This window comes from Lampris incognitus, chromosome 15, assembly GCF_029633865.1.
Source record: "Lampris incognitus isolate fLamInc1 chromosome 15, fLamInc1.hap2, whole genome shotgun sequence".
NCBI classification, from domain to species: domain Eukaryota; kingdom Metazoa; phylum Chordata; class Actinopteri; order Lampriformes; family Lampridae; genus Lampris; species Lampris incognitus.
In genome coordinates, this window is record NC_079225.1 from 16,159,182 (window position 1) to 16,172,721 (window position 13,540).

Below are 13,540 nucleotides of genomic sequence, written 5' to 3' on the forward strand. Positions count from 1 at the left end.
TCGCACAGCCTTTGTGAGTTGCTTAAAACAGAAGCAGTTTATAGACTCATCATGTGATTCCCTTATTCATATTGGGAGGAAAAATGATTATTTTATGTAACTCTAGCCTTGCAAACCTCAAAAAACTTTTGGATGACATAGTTCCCAAACACATCAGTCATCAGTTGGTATGCTGCCTGCAGAATTTCTCCAAAAACCATCTGCCTCTCAGCTGGAGTGGCCCTCTCCAGCTTCTGCTGAATAAACCTAGCAGGGCAAGGCAAGAGGGTTAAGATGATGAGTGAACAACAAATTCAATTCAGGAGACTCATGTAGAAACAAAATAGACACACAATTCACATCAATTAAAAGGCAAAGCTCAAGAGCTCCTAAAATTCTTCAGGAGACACACACCGACTATTTATAGACAAAGCCTCCCTGATTACTCTCCCGTTGGCAAAAGCATTTTTAAATGCTTCGTGTAAAGTGCCACATTTTGACTGCAGTAAATGTGTATTAGTAATACACACTTAGACCCACTCAGCAAGTCCACTACCAAGATCTTTTTGGTTTCATCATTCACCAGACTAACACATCTTTATTCACTTGACATATCTGAAGCACGATTCCACTTTTACTTACACATCAAGACACATTTAGTAGCAATTTATGCTAAATAAATTTAAAAAAAGTAATTATATAAAATCCAATCGCCTTTTTACTTGATGTGGATGTCACACTCACTCAAGAATGTTATGAATGAAGAACAGGAAGATGGATTTGTTTTCTTTGTAAATATTTCAGCATTACAACAATGTTAAATGTGGTTTTTAAATCCCTTTTATGCTTTTATGCAGTTAAAAGAGGAAAATGACACTATAATAATTTTCAACAGTGGGGGAGCCTGGAATGTTATCTTGGAAATGGGAGGGGCTTCGGGGGCAAATAGATTGAGAACCACTGACATAGAGGACAATATTAATTAAATCAATATCCATTATTAAGTGTTAGAAGACCAAAACAACTCACTGTGTAGAGTGTACGTAAATGAAAAACAAGGTGTCACAACATTTTGAAGGAATGAAAGGACACGGGTGTGTAAACAAAAGATTGAGTGATTGCAATTTTGCCCCATCTCTTTTCAAAAAAAGTTCTTTTGATTTGCATTAATGTTATATGACATTTGTGAAAACAATTCACATATAAGTAAACACTTTGGGTTAGCTTTCCATACAGGACGCAAACAAACAGATCTTGGTAGTGGACTCAGACCTCTGAATCCAAGTGTACATGTAACCTATATATTTGTATATGTGACAGTGAATGCGTATGCCAGACACCTGGATCCATGCTGGTCCTGGGAGAACTCCACCATGTGTCCTGGAAGGTCTCGCAGCTGGAGGTTGGGGAAGCGGTTGTTCCTGAAGTCTTCCAGCAGGCGGCTACGCCCGGAGGGCATGACGTCAGACCGACTGTACCGTGGCCGAGACGGCGGGAACAGCTGGCTGCTGGAGTTAAACAAGCTGGACGTCCCTCCAGTGCTGCGGTACTTGGCCTCTGCTCCAGGGGCGGCAGAAATGTAGCGCCCGCTGCCATTTGTCAGGCCACCTGGGGGACAAAAAAAAGTGACTGGACAGTGCAGGGGCAAAAAAAAGTAACCTAGTTGCATAAAAGGCTTTTTTTTTTTAGGAGACAAATAAAAGTGAGCATGAGATTTTATTTTATCTTTTTGGGGATTTTTCTCCCCAATTGTACTTGGCCAATTACCCCACTCTTCCGAGCAGTCCCGATCGCTGCTCCACCCCTTCCGCTGACCCAGGGAGGGCCGAAGACTACCACATGCCTCCTCCTATACGTGTGGCATTGCCAGCCACTTCTTCCCCCCAGCTCCCCCTACCCCCCGAACAGGCGTCTCCGACCGATCAGAGGACGCGCTAGTGCAGCAACCAGGACATTTGCCCACATCCGGCTTCCCAACAGCAGACACGGCCAATTGTGTCTGTAGGGACGCCCGACCAAACCGGAGGTAACACAGGGATTCGAACCGGAGAACCCCATGTTGATAGGCAATGGAATAGACCACTATGCTACCTGGATACCCGAGCATGAGATTTTAGGTGAATATGACATAACATTAGATTTATGAAATAATCTGATAGTGCCAATTGACAGACAATTCCAAGATAACAGGAAAACCAATTTGTGTTTCCATCAGTAGGGTGATGAGACAACTGTCTGGATAATGGTTGTTTACCGGTAGTCTCTATAATAGCCATTGTTTTGGAGCATTTTAATTAGTACAAACAAGCTCCAAGTGGAAAAACACCCTAACCTCAAATTAAAATGAAATAATGTAAATACTGTAAATAAAAACATAACCAATTCACTGGCATTAATGATCAGCACCTTTGACCCACTGATGTTGGCTTAGTCACTCCACTTAGTCATGATTGGAAGTTTTATCTCTTGATTCATCCAAAATTGCATCGCTTCCCATTTCAAATAACAGATAAACCACTTGAAGCCTAATAAAAAGCAATTCAAATGCTAATAGGCTTGTCACTCAGACAGCAGTAAAGATCACCTGGGCTTCAGTTAGTATAAAAGATCGACAACTCTTTCCATAGCAAAATAACGCTACTATACAATTTTATGAAAAGAGCCGTGAATTCTTCTTGCAAACAGTTGCTCAAAGGCTATTATTCTGCACAGATTGAATTAGTTGTGTAAATTTCATCAAAAGCACTGTGGTACTTTTGATAACTGGTCAATATCATGTTCTTTGTGTGCCTCTTTAAATGTTTGACATTTAAAATGTTTACATGCATTCTAGGTTACAAGAAGACATACCATTAAACAGCATCAATCTGGAAATATTACAACTAAAGAAAAGTTGAGCAAGGTGATTAATTACATACATTATATATAATAATATATTACATATATCTGGTATCCTATTATATATTTGGTATCATGTATATGTATGTATGTATGTATGTTATATTATATAATAATATAATATATATTTGGTATCCTTCAGCCAATACACACAATGATAGTATGAGTATTTCATGTCCTCTTAATACCATCATAATGACAAATGATTCACCATTCCAATGAATAACCTGTTAGAATCTCACCTAGGTGAAGGCTGGAAGAAGATCCATGAGAGGAGGGCAGGGAAGGTGGGGGGGTAAGTGGGGAGTGGCCAGGTGTTAGGCCAATGGGGCTGGGTGAAGAGGAGTAGCCCAGACTGTTGTAAAAGGGCTGGCCAATGGGGGTTAAACTGCTGCCACCGCGCTTGTACAAGTCTGAACTTGCCAAAAGCGAATCCCTGCGAGAGACACTGCTGCTGGTGGAGCTGGACACTGAGGAAGAAGAAGGGATAAAATGTGTGAAGAAACTTGTAGTGAATAAGGAAAAATATATATGGGACAAGAGAGTAGTGTTGTCACAATACCAACATTTTTGTTTCGATACCGATACCGTTATCAAGTCACGAATTTCAATATTTTGATACACTCAAATATCATTATTGTGCTTTATTTCAAACTCGGACAATGTTTTCAGTCAAAACCCAAACTTTTAGAACAATGAGAATCAATAAAATAAATTAAAGCAAGGGCATTTAATGTAAAATTACAATAATCCAGGTTAACTAAATAGCAGCATAATCTCGCACTGTTCAATTACCTCTAGCCTATCCTAAATCTTGGCTGTGTAATCCCCCCCTCGGTCAAGAAAAGTATTACCAACTCGGCCATGGAGCTTTATCTTAATTCTGAACAACTTTCCTTTGTCACAATTCAAAATAGATTTATATATATTAAAACAATAAGAAATGAAATTGAACACAATGAGATCTATGACAAATATTAGAACATTAATAGCCCAACTAATATAGCAGCACAACTGGCTTGAATGATATTCTGTCACTACTCAGCTTAAAACGTAGTCCTAGGGTGGCTGGCTGTTTTTCATTTGTTACTCAGTCCCTTTGCCTTGTTTAGATTTTTGGCCAAGAAAACAAGGGTGTCTACATTTTCCTCACTCAGTCTAGAACGTGTAGGACTGCAGATATTTCCAGATGTGCTAAAGACACGTTCAGATACACAGCTTGATGCTGGAATACACAGACACGGTTTTGCAAAGTGAGCCAGGATGGGCAGGTGTGCCTCATGTTGACTCCACCGAGTCAGGGGGTCCTCTGCAGGACTGATGTCTTTTAATGGTTTATAGTCAGTGATCTCACCATTCTGTTTACCTACTGGTGTTGTGGGTGTGGAAGAATCTTGTCTTGTTCCAGAACTATTTGCCCTTTTCTTTTCAGAGGTGATACTGCAGAGCAGACTTTTTAGATCACTTCTTTTTCTCTTTGCTACAGCAGCTGCACCTCTATTGTCCTCCAAGTCTTCTTGTTGCTCCTGACTGTGCTCCCTAGGAAGCTTAACTGTCTCAGCTTTTAGGAGCAGTTCCCTCTTAACTTCTTAAATAGTAACAAAGGTGCTCTTAAATCTTGAATCTAGGAAGCGGAGATGTTTAGTGTCATCTTCTGCTCGAGCTCATTGTATCTCTTTTCAAAGTCTTCTCTAATACTCTACTTCATTTCCAGCACTAGTGGACTGTCACCTTCCTCATCTTTCAGGCAGGCTCTTAGTGGCAGGACTGGTGAAAGAGTTGTTTCTCTCTCTCCACTTAGGGTATCTGTGAAATCACCGAGTGGAGCCAAGATATCCTTAATTGCTTCCAAAGTTGTCATTCTGTGTCTCTGGGCATCAGGTGCCACTTCTTTCTGTCCTCAACCAGAACAGTAGAGACTGCTTGCTGCTGCTGACAAAATCGATCCACCATATTATAGGTGGAACTCCATCGGGTGGGCTCATCATGAATTAGTGTATGTTGTGGCAGCTTTAAAGATTTCTGTTTGTCTTTCAGCAGTCTTGACATTTTATTAGAGCTTGAGAAGCCAGAGACAGTCTTGTGGAGTCAGGAAAGACAGATTACCACACACAATCAATGTCTATGGCTTTATGACTGACAAATGCAGATCTTGGCCAAAACAGGGTATCCAGGTATAGCCCGCGAAAGCCTTGTGGTTGTTAGAAGCATATCTGTTGTGACACCAGACATTTTGGCCACATCTAGCCCCCAGGAATATGTCACAATATCATCCAGGGCTTCCTTCACTGTCAGCTGTGTGGTCAGAGTGCAATGCAGAGCATCCTAAGCACCAGGACTGCATTTCCCAGGATTCTGTGATGAACTGGATTGTTACAGCCATGTATGTGTTTACAGTTCTGCTGGTCCAGCGGTCCATAGTGCAGGAGAAGAACGGCTTGGTGTCAGCTGTGCACTGATAATAGACCTTGTCTCACCATACACCTTGGGAATTTCATTATACATAAAGAAATTCCTTGAGGGGAGCTCATACCTTTTGCCCAGGTTGTGTACAAGGTTTCTGAACCCAGCTTTCTCAACTAAATATACTGGCACTAACAGATGAACTCTGCCAATACCCTGTTGAGCCTTTTTGCATCTTTGGACTCCTTTGAGTACTTAATATGCTGCTCAAAAACAGCTTGGATGGTAGGTTGCTTCTGAGTGGGCGGAGTCACTCTCTGAGCCAGAGGCACTAGACTTCTGTAGTTGGAAAAAAAACGGGTTAGAAAATTCATGGTGATGAATTTGTCGTAGCAGAGGGCCTAATTAGTTGGTGAAATACCATACCTAGAAAACATGTTGATGAGACTGATTCGATATATCATAATCTATGACTAGGTTATGTCATATGGTACGCTGATGTTTCACAAAAAAGAAAATAAAGAGTTCCAATGCTGTCTTTATACAGTATGCATGAAACATTAAATGGGCAATGGCCAAATCTCTCTGTATAAAATCATGTTTGTGACTTTGCCATATAAAAAAGCATGTGTGCATTAATTTCTGTTGTGAGTACAGGGGATGTCATGATGACTTTTTTGCTAGCTTGTTGCATATTGTCACCTTCTTAAAATAATGGCCTAAGTCATATTTTCAAGTTTTTCAAAAAACAGAATAAACTGACAAATTTTGTTTCAGTTTCAGTTTATTCTGTTTTTTGAAAAACTTGAAAATATGACTTAGGCCATTATTTAAGAAGGTGACGATATGCAGGATCGAAACATCTCACCACAGTTAAGTGACAGTGTCTCCGACACCGTTATTTGCATACAACATCATGGACGACAGACACTTTCAGCATTATGCAAATATGCAGGCTATGTATGAGTATGACTTTTTATTACTCAGTATTTCTTTCATGGACATAACAGGGGATTGAACTACTCAACTACCACCTGTCGGACTTTGAATTCCTTGAAAAGGTCAGCATGTTTGTCTGACAGATGTTTGGCCAGGTTTGACATGTTGCCTCCTTTTGCGAGGCGCACGTTAAAACAACGCTTGCACAGCGGTGCTGCTGTGTTTATGGGCTCGCCTTTTTGATCCACTTTAAAGCCAACATATCTCCATATTTCATTGCAGGCCCCTCTTTGTCAACGAACTCAGGTGTTGCTGAAGCTGCTGCCATCTCTTCAAGTCTAGTCTCTGAACAAAACAAAAAAGTGGTCTGCTCTCTCTACCGTTGTGCTTGACTCACTTCACGCTTACTGCAGCTTGCATTACAAACTCAGGCAGTGCAACATCACCGCTGTCAGCGATGTGCTTTAAGAGACAGATTCCTATTAGGCAGATCAAATAGCCGTTCTCATAATAACATCATCATTTTTTTTCCAAAATTTAAAAACTCTAGTACTGCGGTACTTTTTCAGTACCGGCAACATTACAAGAGAGCAGCAGAAGTGGAAAGGTAGTGTTAATTAATAGTGTATTTTTCAAAACAAATATCAGAGGGGGTGTAAATAAATAAAACATTCCTGAAACCAGGATAAACTCGCGTTTCACTCTGAGTGTTTTAGAACTGGAGTGTAGGCAGAACATTTACATGAAACTCTTATTTCAGACCAAGCGCAACACTAAGTAAGAGAGACACAGGTGAGGCGATTGGGCTGCCAATTTAAAACTGCGGTATTGTTACTAGGCATGGGTACCAAAACCCAGTATCAAACAGGTACCAGTGCGAAATTATTAAAGACCGTAGTACTGATAAGCTCCAACTGCTATCGGTATTGGAGAAATCAAGAAAATAAATTTCCTATTTATTTAGGCTACATAAACTTTATCTTGCACCTTTTATCTCACCAATTCCATTTCTAATTTGCAAAAAAATTAAGACATTTGTCTGAACCAAGGGGTGGGGCCAGCTCTCTGCCTCTCTCGCTCTCAACTGTGCGCACACACACGTAGACCCACACAGCCTGCGCTCAGTGACATAGCAGAGTGAACTAAACGGTCAAAAGTCTGGTTATACTTCACCAGAGTCGATGCTGACAGTGCTCGTTGCCACAAGTGCAACAAGTCTCTTGCATGTAAGGGCGGAACCACGAGCAATCTTCAGAAACATCAGCAGAAGTGCATTAAATAGGGTGGAGAAATGCCGTTTTCGGCTGCCTAGCTCGTAGTTCATCTCATTGCCCCGTCCACCTCAGATATGTTATGTATGCTAGCAACCTGGAGCCCACACGGAGTTAAGTAAATTATACAAACGGGTTAATGATTAAAAAGCAACGCTCTGTCCAGACATGAGAAAATAAAGCAATGTTAATTCTGTTCCCAATTTGTTTTTGTTTTTTTCTGGAAAAAAAAATCAATAAAGAGTACTGTTAAAGTGGCTCGATGAGCAGTATCGGTAAGAGTAGCAGTACCGTTAAAATCTTAACAATACCCATATCCCCAGTTGTTACTACTATTATCATATCCATAATAAAGAGAGAACATTTTTTGGGTCTTATTCTAGACCATTTTACGACACTAGATTTTACCAAGTCAACATTTCTCATGACATTAATGATGAGCGCAACTGCAAATTATCTGTTCAAATGCATTTACAGTTTTGATGACACTTTATATGTGGCACACAAAGTATGTGTACATTTTTGTATGCATTTTGTAAGGAAGACTTGAAGTGTAAAATTTCACTTTGTGTGTGCTTCCAGTACAAGCCCGCTCTTAAAATTGCAGGTGGTATGAAAAGTTACACTGGTTAACATGGGTACGAATAGAAAGTGGGGCAAACAGCCACAGACACTGAGTAGAACCGACGACTGGTCCAAAATGGGGGTCCGGCTGGGACTCAAACAACTGTCAAAGCTAAACAATTCTATGGTGTAAAGAAATCACGGAATATATGTTAGGAACATTTTCAGAAATACTGTGTTTTGAATTCTTAATTTGGCCACTAACCAGAGGAGCCAAAGCCTCCCAGTGCAGAGCCCAGGCCCACACCAAGGGAGCCTCCAGTGCTGCTGAAGCCCAGTGAAGAGCTAGGTGGTGGTGGAGCGGCAGATGTGTGGGAGAACAGGGAACTGCTTTGAGATGTGGCGGGAACTGAGCCAGAGCCATAGAAAGAGCTGGAGGGTAGGCCGCTGCTGGGTGGGGGGGGCTGCTGCTGCTGAGGCTGGGGTTGGGGCTGAGGCATGGAGCGGTACAGCCCATTTGCTGGAGGACCAGACATGTTGTTGCCAGAGCCCGACGCAGACGCAGCAGCTGCTAAAAAAGGGAGCAAGAAGAAAGACAAGTGTGAAAATCAGAGAAAATGGTCCATTTGGCCCACAGTGGGAAAATAGTGACAAGTAAAATGCTCAGTTTTAAGGTGGCCACACATTAGCAGCTAAGTGACTGTGCCCAAGACATTTGAGTTGTGTGGTCAAGTAGCCTCCCAACCACATGATGAAATGTCTACATTGTGAGGTGAAACAGCACTCACCAGCTTGTGCTGCTGCCGGGTTGATTAGGAGTGGGGTCTGGACCAGGCGGACAGGCCCACCCAAACTAGTGCGGGCCCCAGGGCCCATCACTAGGGCTCCAGTCTGATCATAATAGGCTGCAGGGGCCAATACTTGATAACCTGGAGAGATTCAGAGGAAATGAAATGGAGAAAACGGTCCGATTACTACAAGTGGGCCCTTTAAGGCAATTTAGAAAGGTTAAACTGATGACTGCTTGCTATAATTAAGATGCAAACAACTTTAATTTGAAACCCCTGTGATAAATTAAGACATTTGTATTGTTAGGCAATTAAGACACGTCGATATTCATTATACCTTGCTTTGAGCAGCTCTACTGGAAGATATGCCAAGTTGGTTACAGTAGCAGGATTATGAGCCATGTGATTATTTGGTTTAGTTATAAAACAGATAAAATGCACTTGGATTCCAAGTTGATTTACTCAAATGCTATTCCAAATAAGCCAGGAACTGATCACAGAACACCCGGTGCTCAATAAAGACTCATTGTGTTGTAGAATGACATGACAACCTGTGCAACTAAAGTGTTGCATTACCAAGTGGCGATGATAGCAAAGATACTAGGGTATTGTATCAAATAAAGTATTTAGAGAATAAAAAAGGAAAAAAAGATATACATAACAATAACAGAGGAAGGCAGCATGTTAAAAAAAATACACCACATCTTATCCAACTGCTCAGGTTGCGCATTTAGTGAGACTGCTTTGGCATCAAACACCATACCAGACTTTGAATGTGAAACCTGTAGTTTTCAGTATCCTTTTGATTCTGTAATGTAAAACTACTGGGTATCATTTCACCCGGCCTAGTCAGCCAACCTGGCATGCCGGTGTAGGCCAAGGCTGGGTTAGCTGCAGCAGCAGCAGCTGCTGCTAGAGACTCCTGCTGGCTCTGCTGGCCCTGACCAGGTGTAAGAGGGCGCTGACTGGTTCCTGTGCGCATCACCTGTAGGGAAAGGAAAATATATCACCACTGTACTGTTTGCATTTCAAACCGATTATAAGTGGCAATTTTTAACCAAAATTTGAATGTTTGCATAGATATTTAATGAGGGACGCTCCAATGCTAAAACAGGTTGTACATTTTTAAAGCCGCTTTTCAAATGCTAAAATCAGTTTCAGTCTCATTTATAAAACTAGTTAAATGCATTAAAAATATAAACAAGTTTCAGTCAACTGCCGGAAACTGCTGGTGCTCTGTCAGCCAAGTTTCACAAAAGACAATAACATAGCACACTGCAACCGTTGCGGCAAGAATTTTTAACGGCAGAGGCACCTCCAATATTTTTTTTTATTTTTTAGGCACCTCCAATATGGTAAAGCATTTACTGCAGCAGGATTTAAACCAGAAAGAATGCACATTTGCCAGTGTCTCTCCCAATCAGCATTATACAAGCATTCAGGGAGCACTAGTATTGGAAACATCTTGTATTTAGGTCAGGTATAACATCAATTGACATATAAGTTTATATGGTAAGATAGTGCCCTACACTGATGAGCCAAACCTTATGACCACTCACAGGTGAAGCGAATAATGATAATCTCCAAACAAGTGCACATGTCAAGGTCTGGGTAGATCAGATGGTAAGTGAATCAGTTCTTGTAGTCAACATGTTGGATGCAGGAGAAATGGGCAGGAGTAAAGAAGTGAGCGACTTTGACAAGGGCCAAATTATCATGGCTAGATGACTGGGTCAGAGCATTGCTGAAATGGCAAGGCTTGTGGGGTGCTCCCAGGTCAGCAGTGGTGGGTACCTAGCGACAGTGATCCCAGGAGGGAAAAACCACAAACCAGCAACAGGATGTTAGGCACCCAAGGCTCATCGATGTGCGAGGGCAACGAAGGGTATCCCATCTGGTTTGAACCGACAGACGGTCTACTGTGGCACAGTCACAGAAAATTTTAATGATGGTTACGGGAAGAATGTGTCATAACACAGTGTATCGCACCCTGCTGCGTATTGGGCTGTGTAGCCGAAGACCGATCAGAGTGCCTATGATGACCCGTCCACCACCGAAAGCACTTACAATGGGCACACGGACGTTGGAACTGGACCTTGGCGCAGTGGAAGGTCACTTTGCCCCATTTTCTTTTAGATCACGTGAACGGCCATATACATGTGAGCCGTTTACCTAGGGAAGTGATGGGGCACCAGGATGCACTGCGGGAAGATGACAAGCCAGTGGACGGAGTGCGGTGCTCTGGGCAATGTTTTGCTGGAAAACCCTGGGTCCGGCCAGTCATGTGGATGTCAATTTGACATGTGCCACCTACCTAAACATCATTGCAGACCAGGTACACCCCTTCATCGCAATTGTATTCCCTGATGGCAGTGGCCTCTTTCAGAGGGATAATGCCCCCTGCCACACTTCACACATTGTTTGAGAATGGTTTGAGGAGTGTTGAATAGTGCTGAAGGTGTTGCCCTGGCCTACAAATGCTCCAGATTTCAATCCGATTGAGCATCTATGGGATGTGCTGGACCGAGAAGTCTGATCAACAGTGGTTCCAACTAGCAACTTACAGGACTTGAAGGAACTGCTGATAACGTTTTTTTGTGCCTATACCACAGGACACCTTCAGGGGTCTAACAGAGTCCATGCCTCGGTGGGTCGGTGCTGTTTTGGCTGCACACAGAGGACCAACACCATGTTAGGCAGGTGGTCATTATGTTTTGTTGATCAGTGTATATTCATAGTCTAATTTTCTCTTAGATACATATTCACAGAAAAACTACCACCCCTTTTCCAGTTCATCCCTAGAGAGCTCCTGGTAGGGCAACTCCATTCACAAAGGAGTGCACCCAGAGTGCAGATCTCCGGCAGGCGTATGCATCTCCCCTTCTCCGGTGTTCAAACTTGGTGACAAACCACCCCTTTTTTTTGCTCACTGGAAGAATGGAAATACATGCACACTTGGACAGAAAATCAGTGTTTGTCCTGCCATAAGACTTTTGCAAAGCACCCATGTCGATTGAACAGGAAATATGGGGAAAAAAATCTTAATATGCAGCGCTCAAGCTAACAAATCCACCTAATAAAAACGTTTTGCCTGTCAGTCTGTGGATGTCCAGCCTCCTAAGTGGACCCTCATACAAAAGCAACCAAGGCTGACATGAAATGACAGAGATCAGGCTATCATAATTTCAAAGCCCCTATTAAAAAGACTTCAAATGTGTTTAACCATCGCAGTTTTCATGATATAAAATGAATGAAGGTGAACGGCTGCTCTGCCGATGGACTTTTCATTCTAAAGCAAGAAAACAACAGTAGGAAAAGGCTTCAAGAGTGTTTATCCATAGAGCTGGGCAATATGACCAAAAATGTTATCACAATAAGAATTTTCACATCAGTCGATGGATAATTATCACGATAAACGTCATCATTATTTCTTTAAAGTTTAAAGGCTGGTTTTTGTTGCTGAGTGAAAGTTGGAGAAACCAGACGGTTTTAAACTATACTTTATTGTCAGAACATGACAAACACTTGCCAAACAGTGGAACATTTCACAAATCTGAGCTAGACCATTCAAAACAATTAATGACAAAATCTTTAACATCAAAATATGCATAAAATCATTTTTCAGTCCTTTTCCTCAACAAAATATCGAAATAGAAAAATTAAGTGCTACAATGTACAGCACACATGTAACTTAAAATGGGTCAGACTGCAAAGTTCAGAAAAACACAACACAAAAAAGGGTTTAAAGGATTTTGTCAAATAAAAAATAGACAAAGAAATCATAATTCTGGTCAGAAGTATGTCAAACCCTTTGTGCAGATGGTTTGAAACTTTTTAATTGTTTTAGCTGACACTTAAAAAAAATAGTTTCAAATGATGAAACCGGTTTGGGGTGTTGCCCGTCTTCGTTGGCACATGTCTTCGGCACAGTTTGCAGTGCACGCTGCTCTGCTTTTTCTCGGCTTGTAAATAGCCAAAATATCTCTAAACTGAAGTTGAGTGGCCTCTCTTGTCGACGATGGTGTTGTCCTGCTTTGAGCTGATCATGGGTTTTTTCGGTGCCACTCTTTTCGTTTAGTGGTATTTTGCTTATTCCACTCTAACAACAAACCTGTCAGCCACTACGTCTGTAAACATACCTCTAGCCCTGTGACACGACTGGCTGTGCATCTTCTTCTTCTGTTTAATGGCAGCTGGCAACTAGAGTTTAATGTGCATTAGTGCCCCTCTCTCATGGTGTATGGGTGGTTTAATTATATCAAATCTGATATTTATTGAACATTTGTTATATTTCTATCAGGGGAAAATTACATTGAGATAATTATCGTTATACAGCCCGGCCCTATTCAACCGTCGCGGTTTTCATGATATAAAATTATTTTTGATTTTATTTGATTTTCGTATACTATATTAATCCCCTTGGGAAATTCCTCTCTGCACTTAACCCATCCTAGCTGTGTAGCTAGGAGCAGTGGGCAGCTGCTGTGCAGCACGCGGGGACCATCTCCAGTTCTTCTTTCCATTGCCTTGGTCGGGGGCACAGACATAAGTATAAACCCTAACATGCATGTCTTTTTTTGATGGTGGGAGAAACCGGAGCACCCGGAGAAAACTCACCACAAACACAGGGAGAACATGCAAACTCCATATAGAGGACGACCTGGGATGACCCCCAAGGTTGGACAACCCCGGGGCTCG

The 13,540-nt window shown here is 41.8% G+C and overlaps 1 protein-coding gene across 2 annotated transcripts in view; it reads right to left on the reverse strand.

The window, feature by feature from the left end:
- Positions 1–13,540, reverse strand: part of pum2 (pumilio RNA-binding family member 2) — a 35,498-nt gene that overhangs the window by 5,385 nt on the left and 16,573 nt on the right. For both annotated transcript variants that reach the window (XM_056294483.1, XM_056294484.1), the window contains exons 11-16: positions 9,701–9,827; positions 8,843–8,983; positions 8,320–8,625; positions 3,120–3,347; positions 1,320–1,587; positions 117–246 (exon numbers count right to left, since the gene is read on the reverse strand). In XM_056294483.1, coding sequence (XP_056150458.1) covers positions 117–246; positions 1,320–1,587; positions 3,120–3,347; positions 8,320–8,625; positions 8,843–8,983; positions 9,701–9,827 — 1,200 coding nt within the window. The remainder of the gene's footprint in view (positions 1–116; positions 247–1,319; positions 1,588–3,119; positions 3,348–8,319; positions 8,626–8,842; positions 8,984–9,700; positions 9,828–13,540) is intronic.